General features: G+C 38.5%; 1 protein-coding gene across 4 annotated transcripts in view; it reads right to left on the minus strand.

Annotated features, from left to right (window-relative positions):
* The window catches only part of SHANK2 (SH3 and multiple ankyrin repeat domains 2), a 339,413-nt gene that overhangs the window by 206,195 nt on the left and 108,346 nt on the right, over positions 1–24,872 (minus strand). For 2 of the 4 annotated variants that reach the window (XM_051776898.1, XM_051776896.1), the window contains exons 1-2: positions 4,306–4,393; positions 634–943 (exon numbers count right to left, since the gene is read on the minus strand). In XM_051776898.1, the coding sequence (XP_051632858.1) occupies positions 634–943; positions 4,306–4,342 (347 nt within the window). In that variant the 5' untranslated portion in view covers positions 4,343–4,393. Of the gene's footprint in view, positions 1–633; positions 944–4,305; positions 4,394–23,088; positions 23,140–24,872 lie in introns of those variants that run through there. The other 2 variants (XM_051776895.1, XM_051776897.1) reach the window with 2 other exon arrangements.

Here is a 24,872-nt window from a genome sequence, read left to right on the forward strand (position 1 = left end):
GGCTGCAGGATATTTGTGTAGAGTGCCTGCTAAATCATTTGTAATTCAAGAGGAAAGGAAGAGCAGCAAAGCCATAGGTAATGCAAAACCCTTCAGCACAGATAATCATGAAAGAAGTCCATGACATCTATCACCACTATCTCAAGAAGCCCCCTTTGCTCTAGGCCAGCCTCCAGTTATTCCCTCTATTTTACTCCTTGGTTCAGCACACATCTACACAAGAGAGAACTTAAACATCCTCTGTTCCATCACCCATGAGCAGCTCCAGCACAAATTCCAGGTATGACCAATATCCCAGAAACATTTTACTTTGCTGTTAAATCCAATCCTTATTTCAACAATTAGAAGATCTTGAGAGCTTAGCACACTGATTTGGAGGTGTGAACCCTGTGTTAAGTCACTGCTGAGCTCTGCTGAACTGTAACGCCTGCCTGGCTGCTGGAGCCCTGTGAGGAAACAACTGGATTTGACTGGTGCTTCCAATTAAAATATTCACACTTGGACGTGGTCCACTGTGTTGAGATTTAATACCTATACATTATATAGAGTGCAAAGTGGGCATATAAATAACATAAAACATGTGGCAATGCAGCACAATGACTTAAGGAATATCTCAAGTAGTCAAAAAGTCACCTGATGTGCCTGTGCTGCTGCCGCTTGGCATCGTCTCCCAGCCTGTTCAGGGATGGTGACCGGCTCCGGGAGGACGGAGTGTAACTCCCCACGGTTTTTACAGTTCCATTGGGATTATTCTGCATCTGTTGAAGCAGATGAGGTGAAAGGCTGCGGTGTGAAGAGGCAGAGGAGGATGCTGACCACTCAGGGAGGTTGTTGATGTTCAGGTTGTTGTCGCTGTTGGAGCGGAGCAAGATCCGAGGGGCTGCCAAGGTGTTCGGAGGTCTCCGCCTTCTGCTGGAATAGGTGGGAGCCTCCCTAAAGGGCACTGTGTGAAGAAAGGCATTCAGGGTAATCTCAGATGATTTCACCACTCATATGTGTTTACCACCACATAATATAATTCAGCAACATATGGCATTGTTTCTTCTGCAGAGACAGAAACTCTACCTTGCCAGCAGAGCTGATCGAACTCATTATCCTCAAAACATCAGTAAAATTGAAAACAACAGAGCAACATGAACCTGTTTACTGGCTTGGATGAATAGTTGAGCAACACCAGTGTCAGGAGTAAGCTGAATAGCCTGAACTATGGTCTAGGAAACGGGATTCACCTCATTATTGCCAAGTTGGACGTTCAGAAATTTCATTTTCATGCTGTGTTGTCACGTTCTATTAGGAAGGCACAGAACAGGGTTGACCAGTAGAATTTCTGAGTTATGAACTTGCACCTTCCTTCCCCCAGCTGGTACCCAAACTGGTCCCTCACAAGTTCAGGCCTAACCTGAAATCTGTAGTGTTAATAATCACCTTATCCCTATCTTCCAGGTTAAAAATTGAGGACATGGCTTCTTCTCCTGGTAGAACTCTATTACACTGCTGTAATCCCCAGGTATTCCCCTATTTCTAATCTAGGCACTTCTACCACATCAATTACTATTGTATATAGAACATATTACCCCAGGGGAATACACTCACTGTCACATGCAGTGTCCCAAAGGGAACATGACTCTATCCAAAGGCTGCAAAATACTTATTAATGAAATAGTCACAACAGCAAACAAGGTAAGGGCAGTAAAAATCTGACACAGAGCAGAGGGTCCATCCCCTCATCAGTGCTCCCGGTACACTTGCACAAGCAGATAATGCTTTCCAGATCACCTTTTCTCCCTGTAGTAGTTTGTTCCGAGTGCAACTTAAAAGGTACATTTCCTCATAAAAAGACACCCAGACATCACTAGATGTGATATTTCCTGTCCTATCAAAAGGTAATAGAGAATTTGACCACAAAAACTCGTTCTTGACTTGCTTCCCACTGTTGCAACCACCCTCATTAATTTATTTCAGTGGAGCTTGTGGGGTCACAGGAGTTGAGTCAGAGTGCACATATTTACATCTGAAAAGTCACAATAGTAAAACTAACAAAAGGCAGCCAGGCATTATTCTGAGGACTTCATTGAGGTGCTGTAATTCTCAAAAAAAATCATATTTAAATTGGTAAAGAAGCCCCACAAAATATCATCCTACATGTCTAAAGTGCCAGTAAGTGCAATTTATGAAGTACCAGAAATGTCTACTCATTCAATATCCTTCAAAACCACAGAAAAAACAGAATAAGAATGTCTGTCATACTGTGCAAGTAAATAAATTCACATAAATATGAATATACATAGGAATCAATCTGTCCTGTCTTGAAATAGAGCCTTTAATTGAGAGAACAAAGCAAAATTTAAGGTTTCAGAGCAAAACTGAGAGTGTACTCATAGCATAAAATAGAGATGGAACTGCAAGGAGAAGAACGGTTTATATAATTTTCACCAGAATCAGTTTATGATTAACTACAATTCTGAATATTTTAAAACAGCATCCTTTGTATTTCTAATGAGATGAAACTTTCTCTAGTAAACAACTCAACATCAGAACAACCAAACAAGAGAACAGTGTGAGCAGAGAGAAAGGGCTTAAATTCCATATTTCCTTTGAGACAAGGCTGAAATGAGGGAAGCATTCTTTAAAAGTTGTTAAAGGGGATAAAGCAGAGAAATACAATATTTATGCTGGAAAGTGGTAGAAACTCTGTATAATTTTCATGGCATTTCAAGTGTTTCACATTTCATATTTTTTTAAGGTTTCAAAGCAGTTGAGTATGTCACTGAGAGCACCCGGGTGCTTTAGATGTCACAGTAAAAGCCCTGGTTAGTGCCAACTTAAAGAAAACTCTAAGCATTTAGTTCCCAAATTGGCATATACAGATCCTTAGGTCGATGTAGGGGACAGAGATGTGACATTTCTGCACTCCTATATTTTTGGCACTTGGAATCTGACTCTAGAAATTACTTCATTGAAGATAAGGATCCTTCCCAGGTACAATAGAGCAAAATCCAGTCAAGGAGAAAGCACACAAAACTGAATATAGGGAATGTTTGGCACATTTGCCACCTGAAGGTCTAATCCTGCTGTCTCAGGGTCGCCAAAGTTTGCCTTGGATTCAGCAAAAATTGAGTCTGACCTTTAGATTCTAATTTTCCATGAACCTAAACAGGTGACTATCCAAGCAGCCTGCCCAGCCTTCCAACCACAGATAGATAAAACTAAATTTTGCCAATGGTTTGGATATGTTTACTGGGACTCTGGAGAGGTTGGTGGGATATCTCCTGGTGGGAGGGGAGAGAGCACGAGGGTCAGGGTGACAAGATGGACAGAGAGCTGCTGAGCACATTTATACCAACAGAACTGAGAAACCACTCTCCAGGTACCCTTGTCTTCTTTTTCCCTTATGTGCCTTAGAAGGATTTTACATGCTCATTTAAGAGTTTAGCTTTTGCTTTGCTATTAATGCTCTGTTCTTAAGGAGGGAACTACGACCAAAATTAGCCTTTACTATAGAAAATAATCAGGAAAGGGGACAACTAATTACACCAATTGACGCTTGTCTAACACAAATCTTTTATAGAAAGAGTTAAAAATAAGCATTTCGGAGCCTGAAGTGATTAATATTCCACCCAACTGTTTCTTTTCCCCAGCAATCTGCAAACTGTAAGTGGGTGGATATTTTTTTAGCTTCTTCTTATCGGCATTATTTATATTAATTTCACAATAATAAAATTAAAATAACTACAACACAATATGATGAAATGCAAATGTCCACGCTTTAATCCCAGTTGGACAGTGATTTTCCCTAATATTTCCCACATTCAGAACTGTAAGTCTAACTGTTACAAAACTTGTCTGGGAAAAACAGTTGATATAAAATGAAATGAAAATGCCTGAACTAATTACATGCTCCTAAAGTTTAAATTTATCATCCCTAAAAGCATACTTGAAAGTACCATACAATCCTCTCTCCAGCTCTCCCAGTTCTATTCCTGGTACTTCATACATCTGAAGGGGCAATTCAGCACCATTTACTGACAAAATTCACCCTGGAAAATCCTTAACGTGTCTCCAAATGTATTTCTTAGGGAACAAAAACATTTCTATAACTACTTGATTCTTCAGAGAAAATCCTAAAAGGAATAAAGTCACATCCAGCTTTAATAACCACTTGCCTTAGTGGACCATCTAACATCAAATGATTTTGCAAAAGAAATTGCAGGAATTGATTAATTATAGTCACTAAACCCATCATATTCAATGTACACAAGAAAACACCAGTCTGAAACATCAAAGTGTTCTGCTTTCATCGCTTACCTTCTTTCTTTGTGAAGGCATTTAACAAAGACTTCATTTTCCCTTTTTACTTTAGCAGCAATCCCCTCATTACATAACCTTTGCTGGGAAGAAAGAGGCAAAAAAAAAAAAAAAACAACCCCAAGAAAATAATAATAAAAATAAAAATGATTCAAGCTACCCAATTTCTATGTGTTCAGGCTGGCTGCACTCTGACATAAGCAGCAGGTTTCTGGGCACCGTGGAATTGCGAGCATAGCTGGGCATGCAGTACCCAGCGTTCTGGTGACAAAGCCCACCCCACATTCTGTCTGTCAGCTGGGAGCCAACTGTGCACAGACTGGAGCTCCTCAAAAAAAAAAAAAAAAAAAAAAAAAAAAGGAAAAGAAAAAAAAAAAAAAGAAGCTCCTGCTATCTTTCCCAGCATTAGTCATGTGAACCTGCCGCCGCCACAGCCTCGCAGACGATGCTCCCGCTCCGCTCCCAGCCCGGAGTGTGCGGAGCCAGCGCGGGATGAGGGAGGTGCGGGCGGCCGGAGAGAGCCCGGGGGGGCAAACGTGGATTTGCCAAGGTGGGAAAAGGCATTTCTGCAGCTGCAACTGGGAACAGGGGAAGCCTGGACAGCGGGAGCTGCTGGGGACAGGTGTTTAGCTCGAAATTTGCACAGCTGACTCTCGGTGCACAGAGGATTTTACTGTTTACTTGCTTGTTGCTGTTTATTTTCTTGTTGCTGTTTACTCACTTTTTACTATCTATTTCCTTTTTGCTATCTATTTCCTTTCTGCTATTCAATTTCCCTTCTTTATTTCTTTCCCCCTCTTTATTTCCTCTCCTCTCCTCTCTTTATTTCCTTTGCCCTTTTTATTCCCTTCACCTCTTTATCTTCTTTCCTCTCTTTATTTCCTTCCCCTATTTATTTCCTTTCCCTCTTTCTTTCCTTTCCCCTCTTTATCTCCTTTCTCCTCTTTATCTCCTTTCCCTATTCTTTTCCTTTCCCCTCTTTATTTCCCTCCCCTCTTTATTTCCCTTCCCCTCTTTATCTCCTCTCCCCTCTTTATCTCATTTCCCCTATTTATTCCCTTTCCCCTCTTTATTCCCTTTTCCCTCTTTATTTACTTCCTTGCTCACTGCAATGTTCCAAAGAAGCAATTTGAGGAAAAGTACAAGTCACACTAATCTTCACACAATGACTCCATTAAGAAGGGAGACAAACCTGTCACTACACAGAATATCTTCCCATGGCCTATATTCCAGTCTCAAACAGAGATACAAGCCCAATTATTTCCCCTTCCCCTTCCATTGCACTGGAATAAAAGAAAATTCCTTTTTGCACAGAATAAAAATAAAAATGAAAAAAACCTGATCAAGCTCTTTTGCTAAATTCAGTGCTGAATTTCTGCAGATGCCAGAAAACACAAGGTGTAACCAGTGAAGTTTGTAAAGTACTAATTCTAAAAAAATTGATTTATAGCTGTGCCGGGCAGTGCAAGCATGCTTCCAGAGGAAGTGTAAATAACTGAGAAAGGCAGATAAGAAGCAGGGGGAGATGCTAAAAATCACAAAAATGTTAAGCGTATCTAGTTAAATCTAAGATACAAGGATATCAAAGAACAGGAAATTCAATGTCTAAAAAAACCAGTAACCTACATTAAAAACTGGTCATAAATAACGTAACCTCTGTAACAGTTAATAAATATTTATTCCATTTCAGGGTTCTCTGATGATCATTAATGCATCTATTTTGAAAATTAAGGGAATTTCTTATGAGAAAACTGCTTCAAGACAGAAAATAAATTACTTAAATGAATTTAATGTCTTTATGCATAATGATCTCATAGTTAACATAACAGCAAAAAGAACTAGTAAGCAAAAATTAATTGAATAGTTTAAACTTAATTTAACATTCCAGTGTCTAATTTATAAAGAAAATAATGCTTCTCTAATACAATTTTATGTTTTGATTCAATTTCTTTTTAAAAGCAACTATCCTTAGCAGGTGAAAATCTTACCAAGGGAAATGTTGGACACAGCATCCAACATCTTTATTTGACAGGAAGAATCTTCTTCTTAACTTTTAATAGATGTAAAGCTTTCTAAAGAATAACTTTGAACTTTTATTCATTAACTTATAAATATGTGCATTAATTAGCCCCCCAGAAGAACCAATGTAATTTCCAGAACAAGAACTGCTACACCAGAACTGTGCCACTAACTTGAATTACAAGCATTTGTGCTTTACAGTTTCAAATATCTTCATCCAATCCCCCTAAATTATATTTTGAGCCACAGATGACAAAGGAACTCTGAGTATTAATGGAATCCTAATTTCCTTTTCAGGGGTGTCAGTGGCTTAAAGTCTTTAATCCCAGCAGTAGAGCAAGGACAGGGTTAACCCAATTGTGCTCATTCATGTCTGTTCATATACAGTAAAACAAAAACAGACAGGCAACTGTAGTCAATCAAAACCAATCCCAAGGGGGATTTTTATTAGATTCTTGCCAGAGCCATAACATTTCATCATCTAGAGGTTTCTAATCAGTGTTAGAAAAACATAAAAAAATATGAAAGCCACTTGAAATTATTGAGTTTCATGGAAATTGTGGCAATTCTTTCTGACCTACACCAGCAGATGTATCAGCTGATGACTGATCATTTTATTCCATTTAACTGTCTGTCTTTTCCCCAATGCAGGAAATATAATTTCTTCCTATATGGCAGAACCTCCTGCAATAACCACTATTGTACAATGGGAAAATATGACAATCAAGGAAGTCAGTGAATAGTTGCAGCTGCAGTTTTTGAGTTTTTCCTCATTTTCGCTAATAGCTTATTAGGACTTGTTTATTTTAACTGAAGTCTTGAATTTTGTGGTGTTGGGAAATTTAAAAAAAAAATATTCCAGCAGTTTTCACTTTTTCCTGAAAGATTTTCTGCCTCATAACTGTAGTCTTGGTATTGCTGTCTCAGCACAAAAACCTAATCATTTGACTATAGTAGTACAAAAACCCCAATATAACCCATGAGCTATAAACATTCTTAACCTAAAAATCACAAAGACCTTTCTAAACAGACGTGAAGTAAACTCTCATTTCCCTGCTCCTTTGGGAGGTGCTCAGGAAAATGTGTGGGATGTGTCTGCATCTGCATGGGGATGTGTCTAAGAGGAAAAAGCCACCTTAAACAGAAATTGGGCTCCTAAGTTAATTTTGATGAGTATTTTTTGTATATTTGTAACAACAGTCTCCCAATTTTTATAGGCATTTGAGTCCACAGCCCCCATTAGAAATCTGTGGAAAATCAGTGACTTACATACTCTTGAGGATCTATTTTTGGACACTTGGATGCCTTTAAAAAAGCACAAAATTATGACCAAAGCTCTTATTTAATCATCCCACCAACACCTCTAAGGGCTAAGGCTCCTCAGATAATGGCAGAACACAGCTATGACTGTCCTGATTTTATTCTTGTTTGATTTTGTCAATTTTGGAGTTCTTGCCAGAAAAAATCCCTTTAACATCTAGGTTTCTGTTAAAAATACAGTTCTTAGCATGTATAAATGCATTTCTCTCCACTACAAAATAGGCTTCCCATATGCTAAGCCACCAAAAGGAGAGTTAGGCAAGAAAAGAGAGATTCATATATAGACAGTTAAGTACATAAAGGCTCTTTGTGGGGGGAAAGGGGGGAACCCAAACTAGGTTGCTACAGTGCTTCTAGATTATTTACTTATTTCAGAAAGCCACAAGGTGGTCGGGAACACAGATTTAGGAATTCACCTCAGTGAAAAAATTAAATCTATTTTATAAAGCAAAGAGTTTGGGGTTTTTATTTTGCTGCAAAAAATCTGGGGAGTTTTCTCAGGGAGCTGCAGTTAAACCAGAGAGAAGCATCTGAGCCCACTGAAATGATGCTGGAGGAGCCTTAGCTGCCCTAACTTCAATGGTATCTCTGTTGCCACTGGTAGTAACTTCTCAGCACCCAACTACCCGTGGTATCAACCAGCAGCCTTCAGGCAGACAGGCTGAGTTTGAAGGGTAGAATGGGGGCAGAAGACTGTGTGTAGGAAAGGACAGCAGAGGGATGACTCGGGAACAGATGGCAGGAGCTATCAATTAGAAGGAAAACCAAAAAATAGCAGTGTGAGTTCCACAGCCATGTGCCAGACACCCCTTCCGTCACCGGGCGCTGCCGCTACAACACCGTCCCCAGACTTCACTCTCTGTGACCAGGGCCAGTGTCACACTGCTCTTTCAAGGAACTTCTTCCCAGAACATCCCTAAAAACCAACATCAAGGAGTTGGGAACGCTCTCAGCTCAGGCACAACTGTGTGGATGGCTCAACCACAGGCAAATTTTTGTGTGATGGAGCAAACCGGCCACTGCCAAGCTCTCCAATTCTGCAGAAAACACCTCACTCAATTCCCAAGTATTTTAATAACAAAGTATCTAAGGTGTGTTTGTAGGTACATTCCAAAGGAATTTAAAAGTTGATGAATATACAGATGCAACAAATAAGTGAAATTAAAATCATGGGAAATGAAAATCCTTCTTTCTTGCTGTGCTCATATGATTATAAATAAGCCTTCACTAAGATTACAGCACTAATGCAAGAAAAACACTCAAAGAGCTGCACGTGTCTGCAGAAGGGAGACATGTTCACCTCAGGGTTTTACTTTGAGATGCTTATACAACATCAAGTAGAGACAGAGAATCTTCTACTCAGATTACATTAAAAAATTACTGGGTATTGCTTAAAACTTGTTACATGTCAGAGCCAATGTCTGACACCTCTTTGATAGGTTAGAAGGTAATAGGAGTAGAAATTATGATCCAAAAGAGCTTGAATCTCATGGCTTTTCCCTTTTTAAAAAGAAAAATTGTCAGGCTCAATGTGGCAGTACCTGCAAATATCTGAAGCTCTGCCTGCAGTGATACAGATACACAGATCAGAATTTACCTGAGAGCCAAAATAAAACCTCGGTCCCCAAGGATGGGAGGTTGCTTTGTGTGAGGAATTTGGGTCAGGGGTGCAGATAGAAGCAGAACAATAGAAGGTTAAAAGGTGGGAAAATGAAACCCTCCAATTCTGTGTGAAAGGCTGGAAGGAGGGAGGAAACAATGGCCAGTAATGAGAGAGATGTCTTGCAAGCAACAGCTTGAAGAGAGAAAGAGAAAACCAAATGCAACGAGAGGAAGCTACAATAGCTGAAGGGGAATTTAAAAACATGACTCAAGTCTATTAGCATCGTCGAAGCAAGCAGCCTATCTGAATAAAACATGGATGGCTCACTTTGATTCTAACAGATATACTGATGTAAAAGTAGCAACTTAGCCAAATAAACCCCTGTATTTTATGTAGATGTGTTCCTGTAGAGCATTCTCCCTGGAATGGGAAGGCCAGCTCTGACAAGGGTTTCTCAAGACTTTATACTCCCACAGCACTCACAGCTCCTCATTTCTATTACGCATATTTGGGTTGAAAACGGCATCCAATCTTACTCTGAATAATACAAATAAGTAGGGTAAATATTTGTGTCTGTCCTCCATACATTTGTGCACACAGATAACAAAGAGTTTTCTCCACTGGCTGTGAAGACAAGGAAAAGGAGAATCTTTTAAAAAGTAAATAGTTATTGAGAAACCTTTCAAAAAAGGCAACAGGGTGATTTGCAGTTGATAAAACATGAAACTACTTGTTGTAATTGATTTCTTTAAATATGAACTGGGCTGATTTCCAGGTCTGTTTTCATCAGTAAGTAGAACTCATCCAGAATGGTTCATCTTTATACGGCAGCAGACTATCATCAACCAGCTACTTAGAAGTGTCATTGAAGCAAGAGATTAACAACTTCTACAGTATCTGGACAGAAAGATCTGTTTACCTCAGACTGAAAGCAGTCAAGTGTGAACCCCTGAAGCTGCATTCTTTTACCTCCAACAATAGGGTAGAAAATATGAATAAAATAAAATTATAACCCATTACAAATTCTTGTGCTCTTTAAATAAGCTGGTGAAAGGGTGGAGAAATTTTCTCCTCTAATAATACACTAGAAAATCTTGTCCTGATGCAGCACCACTCAGAAGCATTGAGTACATAACAAATTAATGTCATTCTTTGCATTATGTATACACCGAGTTGGGAAAAAATATCACTTAACATGAGGGGGCTGTGCATATCCCAACCCACACAGTTTATGCTGAAGAAAAAGATAAATTAAAACCCATGTCATTCAGAGAATTTCACGGCTGGTGGTTCCTGCAAACAAAGATGCCTGACTCCTCTTCTGATGTCTGAAACTGATGGGCCTCAGATGCAGTATTTGAATTTGTGGGTTGTGGTGTGAGTTTGTGGGTTGCAGTCTGATGTTGCAGAGGAGAACAAAGGTAAGTAAAACCACACAAGATGTTTAGCTAAACAAATGCACCAGTATTGGACTGGACTGCATGGTGTTTCTGTGTTCTGGTACTGTACAGAAAACAATCTAATTTTGCCTCTGTGTAACTTTCTTCCTCCCAGAAGCTCTCCATGAATTCCTTAAATCATTATGTTGTTCCAGGCCTTATTCAGTGATCTGATTTCACTGCTTTAATCTAAGTGTGAACCTCTTTAGTAAATAGTGGGACAAAGCATCTGTGCTTCCAAAAGTGTTGGTGGATCATGTCAGTTTTATTTAGAATAACACCATTTTCATAACTGAAAAGTGTATAATGCTCCCAATTGGGGAAGAAAAAAAAGACTGGACTCTTGTAGAAGTTTCCAAATATGTAAGTGGTCAAAGTGGTCAAATGTTGTGACAGAGGTACAAGTGTTAGTCCAGTACAATTTACATAGACAAGTGTATTCGGAGGGTGGGGAGTATTGGGTAAACTTATTTGTTGAAATTCATGCATGAGTGTGAGTTAGCCAAGGCAGGAATGATAAGAAAACAGCAAAGAAACAGATTCATAACATCTTCCTTTAGCTCCAGCTCTCCCCTCATCTTCCACTCTCAAATCTTTGTGTCCTTCACTGCCATTTTTCAATTTCATTTTCCCTTCTTCTCATGGCTACAGCTGCCTTTCACTGCTTCCACCACCAACTCTCAAAGGATAATCTTCCCACCTCCCAGAGCCAAGAGGAAATAAATGGCATATAAGAGATAATTTCTAGAAGATACCCTGCCATGGCAAAGCTACATAAAATTAGCAACCAAGACAAATGGATAGGGAGAGAGGAGGATTTGGACAAAAGAAAACAGTTTTTAGAAGAGAAAGATTTCTAGGAGGTTGCAACCTATAAACACTTAAAAATAGTGGAAAAAAAATCATCCAATCTTCCTATGCCAAAGTTTAATTGTGAAGAGAGGAGGGAACAATCAAGCTGCTAATATGACATTGCTATAATTTTTTAACACCTTATTGCACTTTGAGGATAGTATTTTCATTGAGTAAAGAATACAGTATTTTACTGAGGAGACATAGCTGGGCTGGAAAGGAACTAGAGAACTGTGAAAGCTTTTCACTCTGCTGGCTGCCTTCCCAGAGACGCACACTACTTTATGATGTACTTAATGACAAAAAACTTGCATTACCACTTTCATTCTTACATTAGAGCAGAGCAGCAAAAGGAGTCCACTTTTATCCTGGCAGAGGTACTACCAACAAAAAAATAAACTAAGCACCAAGAGAATAAAATTTTTGACTCTGCAGCCTCCTTGAAGCCCGTGAGTCTGCAAGCAGTGAGAAGAGAATTTAAGGAGAGGATACTTCTGGGGGTTGTGAGTGTAGAAGAAGCCAGTAAGACACCCATATCCCATAGACTTGCACAACGCTTGAGAAAGCAAAAAACTATGACTGTAAACAGTGAACCCCACCATTATAGCACCCACATTATCCTATGCACACTATTTTCCCCTCTTTTCTAGTATAAGTGATCTTCAAGAATTCCTCCTTTGCTCTTATTCTCATCACCTGAACTCCAAAGTGGAGCTGAGCACTGAGTTAAGTCATACTGACACTTTTGAGACCACATTTGGGTTACCTGAGCAGAGTCTCTCCCTGCAAATCTCCAGTTGTCTTTTATGCTAAAGATTGTAGATACGCAATGCAACCATTGATCCCCCAAAATATCTTCTCTTCTAAATAGAGGATAGTAAGCTCTAAAGTCATGTTATCAAGCAGGATCTTCAAAAGATAAAACCCAATAAGCTGATAATTGTCTCGCTATCCTTAGTTCCATTTAGACACTTGCTATTAAATAGAAACTAAAACACTGTTGACTTATTCATTAAAGTAACAGCATTTTAAATTATATTAGTAGCCCAGATTTCTTCATCTCAAAAATAATTGTTAATGAATCATGCTGGTATAACTAAGAAAAGATAAAAAAAGGAAGTATTTGCTGTAACAGGGGGTTATCTCTGTACAAATATGTAGGTGTTTGCAGCATTTGTAATGTTCTCAGTGGTTAATCCCATTGAGAAAGAAAGGCTTGCTCACTGGAGAGTCTTTGAGGTGGATTAATGATTAAAGTGATATCACAATACTATACCTACTCCTGGTTCACTTGGGTTTTAAAATCTTTGAAAATGTTGAGGAAAGACCTTTTTTCCCCCCCTGTTTCTTGATGCTGCCTGCAGATCGAGTTTTGCACTGACAGTTGAGTTCAGATTTTATGGAACAAGAATACAAAAAAGGACTCTCTGTTTATATAGGTTAGTAAGTCAGAGCAGGTAAATAACTGAAAGAATAAACAAAGTGCAAGCTTTAAATCGATCATCAAAAAGCAATTTTAAGTACATTCTATTTCAGAAGCATTCCCATTTGTTCTTATGTTTCTGGCAGCAGTGGTAGATGTGATATTCATTAATTCAGTGGAAAATGCATGGCTGACATCCAAGACATTACTATGAAAATAGAACTGTTCTGGATATTATTTGGCAGTCACACCCCCGGACATCATGACTACTACAATGAAATTTGACTTCCGTGTTCAAGTTTCAAAATAACTCTGTTTTCTTCCAGGCAAGAAGTGATGCAAATAAAGCCTAAAAAAGAATGGGATCAGAGAAAGGAGAACAACTGTATCAACAAGCAAACTGCATATGTATTCCTCACTGGAGGAAGCATCATCTGGCATTGGCCACCTAGGATCCAGCCTGTGGTCATCTACAGAAGCACATCCAAAATAAGATGGTGATTGTACTCATAAATTCAGGGGCACAGGTCAGGGTCATGAGAAATTTAAGAAATAAACACGATATCTTTATAAACAAAAAAGTAAATAAACATGGAAAATATACTACGTACCAAAGAAAAAAGGACATAAGAGAGATAAAACAAGGTAACATAAAATATGTATTTCAGATCTTACATTAGGAAGCATCAGTTGAGAAGCAAATTCAAACCACTTGCAGCATATTTTTGTCTACTAATATTTGTGGTAGAGACCTAAATCAAGGGAAATATCCAGCCCTCAGCTCTACCAGTGAACACCAGACAAAATTTCACTGCAATCTTGTGGTGCAGCAATCCCGTAAGAGTCCCCAGCAACTCTGGCTTCTCAGGAACCACTGTTTGAGATAACAGAGAGGTGACCACAGTCCCCAGGACACCTCTGTTGCAACAGGGATCAGAAACACAGTCACAGATTATTCTCACTGCCATGTTCCCAGTGGAAATCAGGAAAGCCTAAGACCATTCCCTCAGCTGGAAGATGACTGGTGGAGGGCAGTGAAACAGAAAAAGAATATATGGAAATTTATAAAGCTGAGGAAAACTTCTATAGAATCACCTTGAATAATTTTTCCTGGTCAAGAATTTGGCAAGAAATTTACAAGTAATTCACCCTAAGTCCCCCTGGCTAGCACCATGCTTCACTTTATACTAGTATGGAAGCTGCGAGGAACATCAAAGGAGTTATTAGCAGAAAAAGAGGAGAAATAAATGGGACTCACAGGATACATTTGAGGTCAAGAAATAAAGTATAAATGGAGGTGGAAGGACTGGAAGACAGGAAGAAAATACAGCGAAATTCCAGTGATTCCCAGTGAATTTGGGAGATATAATCTGAAAGAGATTTTCAATGGAGAAAATGAAAATGGATTACTGCTTTAAGATGCCTAGGAATCACAGTACTCAATGACTCAGGAAAGTGTATGCCACATAGTACATTAACAAGAAGGCAGCGTACGCTGGGATGCTGCACATGGCACGAAGGAGTAAAGTGCAATTCCTACAGCCTCTGCTCAGAGCTTACTGAGTCTCTGAACACCAGCCACCACTTTAAGATAAGGATTTAGCAAACCATACAGACACCAAAAGTAATACAGTAAATGACGAAGACGCAGGAGTAACTCATTAGCGATTTAAATTTATGTTGGAAACTCAACAAAAAGCAAAGGCTCTGAGTAAGCTCCTACATCACTGAGAGAGTCACAGAGCTCTGACACTGGAGCACTTGCACCTCTTAATCTACAAGTTTTCAAGTAATGAATGAAGGGAAAAACACAAGTGTTTAAATCCTACTTGCAGTGAAGGTGGTGTATCTTTTGCTGTGGGTTCTAATGGGAGCAGTTTTCTGTCAAGAAATAAAAGGAACATTTGAATGATGCAAGACAGAGAACAAGAGTCCTATGTAGGACACTATAAAAGCATTGAAGGTATTCAAAAGTAGTTCTCTTCCCCCATCACTCCTTTGAACAACCACAGTTCATGGATTTGTCTAAGCACATAACTGGGAAGCGCACACAGGTAAGGTGGAAGTCAAGTAGCTTCTCCATAGCCCACCATGATCACAAGTCCCATTTCTATCCAAAAGCTGTGCAGAGAGTGCAGTTTATTCCTACCTCCACTGCTGCCCTGTATTCTAGTGCAACCTAGACTAAGAAAACCCTTTTGCTGCTTTGATCCAACAAGAGAGTGGAATAATCTGTGGAGGAAAAGTGAAAAATTTCACAACTGTAGATTCTCCAGAGTATAGATCCAAGAGAAGAACAACCAGTAAGCCTTCCATTTAATTCTTCAAACATCACCAGCACTTCAATAGACAAGGTTCCAAATATTAACTAGGAAACTCATTTTTAGCTGGTGCTCCACTGGTCCCTTATCTAAAAGAATGGGCAGAATTTTCTCTGACTTAGTACTTTTTTCAGCTTACATAATCAAGAAGCTTAGCATTTAAAGGTTGTTAGCCTTCTTCAGAAGAGACTACATGAGACTTTCTGATCATTGTGCCAGGAATGGATAGCCTTTTCTGAAAATAGACATTGCTACTGGTAAATAGCAGCATAAACAAAATACAGATTCTCTCTCCTTATCATCACCTTACTCTGTCTCAGTGTGGATTTTATTTTAGACTCTCACTAATTAAGGCTCACTGACCGATTTCAACCTTCCTCTGTGCTCCTTAAAGGGCGGAACTGTCAGGGATTTTGTTGCTATGCACTATTATGCCTGGGAAAACCTTTGTAAATCCAATTGATCTTTCTTATCTCCTCTGTCACTCTCCCTTACAGGAAAAAAGATGGGGGGGAAGCAGCTGTCTCCTAAATACTGTTCTGTGGCTGAGGAGCATTTTCTTGGCTTTTACAACATTGTATCTATCAATATTCTGCATTTTCAATACCTACCCAGTGCAGGTGATGCCTAGAGAACAAACCTCCCAACACACAACTGTTAATGCCAGGTAAGAAATATGTCTTGACCAAAAGGGAGTACTGTAAAGGAAAGACATGCAAACACATACAGACAAAAAAGAAGAGGAGAGAAGAAACCCCAAGGTCCAGGGACTGTGTTAGCAGTGATGAATAGACCCCATAAACAAATAAAGGGAGTGTAAGTACAGAAAGTTCAGGAGATTGGCTGGTAGAAAACAACATTGTCACCACAGAAAAGCCTGTAATGCAGGAACTGAGTAAAGACACTGTAAAAAATGGATGAAGTAGTTCAACATGAATCTGAGGATTACTATGAGACAAAATTTAGGGAACAGTTGTGAAAAAAGTTGTGGAAAAGGAGATAGGAAACTGAAACAAAGTAGAAATTTATTACTGATGGCAATAACTGGATATTTTTGAGCAAATGGAGGCACAAACACACTAAGGACAGAAATCATGATCACACTCAACAGTAAATGGTCTCTCTCACAGGACTGTTGACTTCAGTAACTTTTCAAAATACAGCACATTCAGAAAAAGCCTGTCACTAGTACAAGTAAGACTTAGCTAGCTTGATACTACAGGTTAGAAACTCAGGGAATTTGAGAGGATCCCAGAAGGCTAATCATGCTGCAAGATCACATCCTTAGCTATTCATGCTAAAAGCAGGATAATCTAGAGCAGCAATTTTGCATGCAGTTATGCAAGGCACACACAGCTAGTGGAACTTCCAAGCATGACCACAGCAGAAATCTCTTTGGATAACAAAGACCTCTAATTTGTTAAGAGAATAAAGTTATGAAAGGAATGAAAACATTCGGTTTTTTCTCATTCAAGAACAGACTAATTTTTCTCAAGGCATTTACTCACTACTAATCTACAGGCATTAGAAACTAGTGTCCATAATAAGCTAGGGAGGACATTAAGATCTTTTTTTAAAAAGAGTACAAGTGCTAAGTAATTCATGTGAGCAACAAAAGCACTTCAGTGCAGCAAGCACAGAGCAAAATCCAGCACGCGCTGCTGGGCTTGGGCATTTCTGCAGCGTATTCCCAGATCAAGGAGCAAAAGAGAACATGGCTCATGCATGATTTCTGAGTCAGGAGGGTCTGGCAAGGCAAGAATTACAGAGCTAACAAGACATTCCATGCAGATTCACCTGAGAAGCCTCTACACAACTTCTGGATATGCCAGGTTGTCATTCTTCTGGATAAGCAAAAGTGTCCACAAAAGCACTGCTGCCAAGGGATGGTGGATTTACCACTAAATGTGTTTTCTACGTCCATTTAATTGAATTCTGAAAGATACACTTCAATGGGGCCCAGGCATACAACCAGGAAAAAAAACCATTCCAAAATGTACCTTTCTATAGCATTAGGCACCAAATACCTGCATAGGTCTAATATTTCCATGCCCCTGGTGCTTAATTGTAGTTAAATTAATTGGTTTTACCAGTCTCCATGTAGGCAGACCTGGTGTGACACTGTAGCCTCTCCATTGGAGAAGATGGGGCTCTTAAAAATTGCCGTGTCATAGGAAGTATCATGGGAAAAAGGCTAAAGCCATAGCTCTTACACTTGGAGGATGGGGTAAGATAGTTAATTAGAAGCTTTTGGGGGATCATAACACATTCCACAGAGCCAAACAACCCCCAGCCTGCCCAGTTGCCTTGGACTCAATAATTCTCTTTGGTAAGTTGAAAGATGATGCTTTTAGATCTCGCACAGCAGCATTTAAAAAAACATCATATTTCAAGCTTTCCACCATTTAAAAATACCTTTTAAGCAGGTTATTGTTAAATTTAGATAATAACTTTTATTTATTGCTTAGATTTTTAATTATATTGCTACATGCACACACACAAAAAAAATCATTATTTGTATGAGGTGACACATCAAGAAATCATTGAGCACTCACAAGGACTGTGATTTTCTTCACAGGTATTTAAAAGCAGTTTGACTAAACAAATGTTTCATTTGCAGAGGACTGAAAAGGAAAAACAATTACATTGTACCCTACAGAAAAATATCTATTTCTTTATTGTTCTTGAAAGTTTCTAGATCTCCACTAAGAAAAATCTTCCACAAATATAACCTAGAAAAATCAACATTTTTGCCCACTGTGGTTTGAATATTCTAATTCCAGCCAGTTGCACATCTCTGTGAAAGCCATCATTAGATAATTTTCTGTCCCACAGCAACCACTTTGTTTTCTCAGGAAAATAAAATATTTTTACCTCCTTAGCCAATACCTTTCTCTGCGTGGTTTCCTAAACGAAGCTGTTTGTAATCCAAAGCTAAGAGCACAATTTACACTGGGCTTCTCAGGGATTTTTACCTATATATGTGGAAAATAGAAACCCAGCTATAGGCTTTTCTAACTATATATACGTGTGCATGTACACAGCAAGAGTGAGTGTTCCACATTTTGTATTAAAAACCCTGGATTTGTTAATAAAATATTTAAAGTTACACATTCAAGTTAATAAATTACTTTGCATTATTAAACAATTATACTTAATAAATGGAAGAGAGCAATGGAAAGAAGAGAAAGGCATTTTTTAATGATCTGAAAGTGCAATAATAATTTATGTCTGAATTTAGTAAGTGATAAGAAAGCAAATAAGACACCAGAGACTTCAAGCCACTTGAGAGGATCTTCCTGTACCTGTCAGAGCTGACAATTCCATGGTAATCCAAAAACTTCAGGGCTCCTGACCAAAGCCACCAGTTCTCAAACAAGGGCTCTTGATTCTCTTTGTGGAGTGACTTTTTCTTAAAACGGGGTTTTAATTATTAAATCATGCTAAAGTGACTATACTTATTTTAAATAATTCACTGCTGCTATTTCACTGTGCAAGTCACTGCTGAAATTCCCTAAAGGCATTACATAGAAAAGAGAAGCACAGAATGTAGTAGTAAGACACCAAAAAAATGGCAAAAAAAGCCATAGAAGTAGATCTTGTACTACACTGGGATCATCTGAGATGATGATGATCATCATCACCTGAAGGTTGTCTCCATTCAAGCATAAAAGGACAATAATGCAAAAAGAATGTTGATTTTTTTTTTAATTTGATAATCCTGTCATGTCTTTTCATGACATCAAAATGCCACTGATTTAAAGTCTGAACAACAAGGGGCACTGGAATGTGCAAAAGTCTCCCAGGGGAAACTTGAACTGCTTGAGAGATGGAAGGCTAAACAGGATGCAACACCCACACAAACACTGCAGGAAGATAGGAAGGAAGGAAAATAATAATCAAGTGGCTGTTGTATTACACCAGATCTTTAGGAAATCTTATTTCTCCACCTGAATTTTGTAAAATAAAACTTTGTGGAGGTTACAAAGGTGAAGGTTTGAATTTTCCTAACTGTTCCTTAAGATTGCTGGTTTCAACAAAGATGAGATGCTTCCATCTCTATTTACCCAAGCTTTTCAAACCAATAAAGAAGACCAGTAGGAATCCATTTATTCTCATTGTAGAATTTCAACCTTTTTGTCATTCAGTTTTAATGCAAGGGAAAGACATGATCTGAGCAGCATTTCACTGGTGATGCAATGTGATGGGTGCATTGCATAATGTCATGGGATATCAAAAGATGTGTCCTGGTGTAACCTCCCTGGTGCACAGTGAGAACTCCTGAAAATCCAGAAGGCAGATAACAGCTTTGAAACCATTACTGGAAAGTTGTCACTTGTTTCCAATAACTGAACAGGATTTGTGACTACCCAGCCTTAATGGTCCAAGCTGCTTCGTTATGAAACTATGCCTTCATTATCTTCTGCAAGGCTTATCCTTCTTCTTTTGTTTATTATGATTTCTGTCATATGGGCATGGAAAAATGGTACAAAATCAACTTATAGCAAGTTTTGTGCTCCTTGGTTTGGGGGCTGACTCAAAGCTGTGCTAATTAAACCAGAGTTCCCCAACAGGGCTTCTCATTTCATCACTCAGGAACTGCTGAGTGGTGGGAACAGTTCAGTCATGTTTTTCTCATCCTGAAGCAGGAAGGACTGATATAAGACCTTGCTGGGCATGGGGAATTGGTAAACTGTCATTAAGGTCAAGCCAAGATCAGCTCAAAGCTGACAGGGATATAAACTAGTGGAAGAAAGACTAGTAGTTTTGCATAATGGTTTTCTAACCCATTTGGGTACTTCCATTTTCAGTACTTTGTATGAATTCCTGAAATACTTGGTATAAATTCTTAAAATACCTGGTATAAATTCCTAAAGTACCTGGTATAAAAATTCCTAAAATACCTGGTATAAATTCCTCTTCACTTGCACCTTCATAATTTCAATAATCAGACCTCAGTGCCTCTTTTATAGATATAAGGTGACACCCCACACTGTCTGTTTATGGACATTTTATCAGTTTAAGAGGGAGTAGAATTAGGAACCCATGAGATCTGAACTGCTTATTAAGCAATTGTCATGGCAGATTCTGACAAGAACATAAAAAATATCATAGAACTAAGCAGAACTAAGCAGTTCTCAAGATAATTTCCAACTTCTAATAAAAACAGAGCAGGGTACATCTATACATTTCATTACAAAGGCTATAACCATGGTAGAAAACACAGCACAATTTGATTCTGACAACCTGTAATCCTCCTTATGCCACAGTGTGAAGAAAAATTTCAAAAAATCTCCAAACCACTGCATTATAACTTCCAACCAAGAAAAACAAACCTAATCAAACTGTATTGAAAACTTCCTACTTTTTAACTAGGGCTCAGGGGAAAGGCTTCAAACATTCCCGTTACAGCACAGCATCATTTTGGGTGAAACAACATAAAATGCACTTGTAAAGATATTGGAGAAGACTGGAGAAGGGAGTTCTAAAGGGAATTATAAACAACCAATAGTAGGAGATTGGAGGCATGGAGAACAGCTTCCTACCTTGGACAAAGAACAGAGGAGTGACTGCACAGGATTTCAGAGGGTCAACAAATACTTTCAATAAAAATGTTAACTTGACTGAACTCTTGTCCAAACCTTTCTCATAGATATTGAACTCTTCTCCAAAATGGAAAAAAAAGTGTTATTGGAAATATCTAAACAAGTGGGCCAACACTGCACAGGCAAACTTAAAATCTGTCAACCCCATCAATATTGCAGTTACCAGGCACTGTCAGTCTTCATAAATGCCAATCTAAGAAAATCTCCATCCTGACAATTTCCTAAAGTAATGTGTAACTGTACACTGAGTAATTATTTTTTTCTTTGAGACATAAGAGTGACAAGTGATAATAATTAATTTTTTTCCTAACTGCATGTCTCTCCCAAGTTTAAGTGACTTATCTTCTGACTTTCTTCACAATATAGAGACAAATTATACCATAATACACAACAGCTATCCCATATTATTTATTCCTGCTAAGTGTACTGTACACGCATTAAGGAAAACAAGGAATCTGAATTATGTCTTACTTCATGATGGAAAAAATAATGGCTAATCCATCCCTGCAGATCTTAAAACAAGTTTATTTGGGTTTTAGAAAACTGTGAATGTGGCTTTTGTTGCTTCAACAAGTATTTAAGTTCTGAAAACACCTCCTTTGATTCAGCATCGAACACTTAGTCACACTCATTTCTGAAATTCAGATCCACAAAGAGATAAAGGGCAGTTAAAGTGCCAGAAGACTCAAAGTAAATAGACCCAAAACAACACAAAGTATGTTTAACGTTTCCTTTATACTTCTGATAATACTCAGGACACTGAAAGATCTCAGATCTGTTGTTCTTTTCTAAAGTATTTGAAGCAGTTTCTTTCCAGTTTTGAGAACTTAATTACTCTAAAATGGCTTTTCCCACTCACTGCACCATGAAAACTGGATGCACACTCCCCAGATGTCTGGACACACAGCCATGGACAAGTGCGCTTGCTGTAGGCGCAATACAGGAATCTTTATGTAAGGTTTCCTTCTCTAAACTGTTCTTGATAAACATTTATAGGAATAAATATGGTAAATTTTAGCTCCCTGGAATTCTTCATGGCTTGTGCAAACCTCAGGACAGCATCGAGGCCATTGGATCAATTAAATTCTGAAACTGGGATTTTCAAAAGGATATCTATGCCCAAATTCTGTTGGTTTTGAATGAAAATTAGGCAGCTATTTTATTAATAATTAAAAAAAATCCAATTTATATTGTTCAACAAAATTTGGAGTCTTCCTATTAACAACAGAATTGTAAACCACATTAAAACACCAGCATACTAACACAAAGTAACATATCTGGACATATTAAGCAACAACCACTCTCTTTTTAAATTACTAGTTTGCTCAATACCATAAAACATTCATTTTTTTATGCACAAGCTAAGCTTTCTAACCAAAGCTGCCCTTTTCCTGCTGCATGCACATTTACTGGCTTTCCCAGGAAACAGATAGGTAGGACCACATGGAGAAGGCTACCTGTACACAGAAGTTTTGCTGAAATATCATCTGCAAGAAAACTGTGAGATGAGGTGCAGAGCTGCATTATTTTACCTTGACAATATAAACATTCAGTACTCCCTGTAGTAATACCACTTTTAAAATAACAGAGTGTTAGTCTCAAACATCTCAAGGAGTTACAACCCCTCTGATACATGGAGTGGGATTGCACAGCATTTAATCACTACCTTAGATGTAAAATTTTGTATATATTGGCATAGTATAAAATATATTAAGGTTATTCTATTAGTCACAATGAATACGTTAAACCCACTTTATTCAACTCATCTTTTCAATGTTCTGAGGCCCAAATGTGGAGTTCAGAGTCATTCTGAGCCCAAAATTTTTAACAGAATCACGGAACGGCTTGGCTTGGAAGGAATCTTAAAGACCATCTAGTTCTAGCCCCCTGCACTATCCCAGGCTGCTCCAAGCCCTGTCCAACCTGGCCTTGAACACCTCCAGGGATGGGGCAGCCACAGCTTCTCCACAACAAGTGTCAGGGTCTCACCACCCTCACAGTAAAGAATTTCTTCCTAGAGATCCTCTTTCTCTACACCAACTTAAGCTCAAGACAACAGATGATGGGTCTGTGAAGTCTTTCCTTCTGGGAAGGCTGTGCTCCTGAAATACTCTGTTTCCTTGATTTTCCTTTTCCACCAAAATCAGACCTTTCTATTGCTGCCCCCAAACAGAAGAAACAACCGTGGTTTAATCCTTACCTGACAGCAACGGATTCCAGGGACTTCTACTTGGATATGGGAAGCAGGATCCTTTAAGAAGGGCAAGAAACGAAGGCAACGTCAAAAGAAGTTAGGTATCAGAATTCTATTTCAAGGGGAGAGTATTTGAAAGCAGAAATTTATGTAAGCAAAGCTCTTCTGATGGTATGGTTTGAAAACTGGAAAGTGGACAAAATAAACATTCAGAGGAGATGAGGAAGTGAACTCCACTTCCTCTGAATTCCTCCTGCTCCACTGCCCCTGTCACTTTGCGCGTGGAACAGGGAAATGGGAATGAGGTGTTGGAAGGTGATGAAGAGCATTAGTGATTAAGGCCAGCAGAGGAAGGCGACACAGGGCTTGGAAGACTAGAATATCTTAGAGATACACCTGGAACAATGAGAAACACTGATTTAACTGCAGTGCTTTGAATGCCACGTGCAAGTCAAGAACTGACTTCTGCAAGACACCAACAACTCCCCCTCCCTGCCAGCGTCACACTGGAAGCACAGAAGCACCATCACAAAAAGATCACTTATCTTTTTGGAAAATGGCTTGCAAAGCATGTTTTGTAATTATTTCAAACTTTAATCACACCTCAAAATGATTTTCCTTTTTCCTCTCCATTATTCTTTGGTTGTATTTTAAGAATTCCTACTGTACAACCTGAACCCAGCCCCAAGAATGTGTATTTCTGCCAAGTATTTTCTCTGCAATTTTCAGTGTCTGTACTTCAGCTAATATAAGAAGTTCGCAAAATACTCATAGGTCTGGTTTTGAATATTTCTGGCATTCTATTATTGTAGCTATTAATCTGCTTTGTAAACAGTTGCACAACTCCAAATACCTTGTTTACCACACAACCCCTACAATTTCACATGCTTTCAATCTTTTATATTCTGAAATGTCAGACTAAGTTTACCTTAAAAGCTTTATTTTACAATACACTTATCTACAGTTCATGTCTGGATGTCTGTAAATTCAAGGGATACTGCTACAGTTGGGGAGTTTGGAAGAGTTGTGTTTCATAACACTTTTGTTCAGTAGCATGATTCCATATTTTAGGAAGCTCTTTTTAACCACTCTCCCACAGGACTCTCATATTAAACACCACTATCCAAAGTATTTGATATGTTTCCTACATCCCTGGAAGTTTTCACATTTCACCATTCCAATTAAATATTTGCTTTAGAATAGCCCATGACATAAGTGTCAGAGTTTTGATATTTTAGGGATCAAAATATGGTCTTGAACAGATGCCCTATATTTATAAACCTAATCACAAACCAAGAAGGACAATAGTTGTGCTTTAATTTTTTCAAGAAATCTGGAATATCAAAGGGTATTTATTCAATAACCTAAAAAAGAAGAAAATCTCTGCCTAATCCAGGTACTGAAACAAGTGCACGGTAAGGTACTCAAAGCTCCCTGAATAAATTAATAAGGGAAAAATTTGAAGAGGTTTTCCCAGTAAGTGGATCATGGTGGGTTCAAGTATTATTTCAATTATTACAGCATTTAATGTGTTTACATCTTCCTCCATAAAATATTCCACATATTATACACAAGAATTGCATTTATCTGTGTCCCAAGCTTGCTAGTGCAGAAAAGGATACTCCAAATATCGCTTTGGGAAGTGTTAAGGAGCAAGAAGGAGGTGTAAGAAGGAATCAGTGTTCTGAGTTAACTTTAGTGGCAGAAAAAAAAATATATAAAAAACCCTGTTCCTGATAATTTATAGGAAGTTTAAGCAGCAGGTACAACAATGTTGCATTGAAATCTTG

The sequence above is a fragment of the Manacus candei genome, unplaced genomic scaffold (assembly GCF_025592945.1).
Source record: "Manacus candei isolate 608988 ecotype Guabito, Panama unplaced genomic scaffold, ASM2559294v1 h1tg000009l, whole genome shotgun sequence".
NCBI classification, from domain to species: Eukaryota; Metazoa; Chordata; class Aves; order Passeriformes; family Pipridae; genus Manacus; species Manacus candei.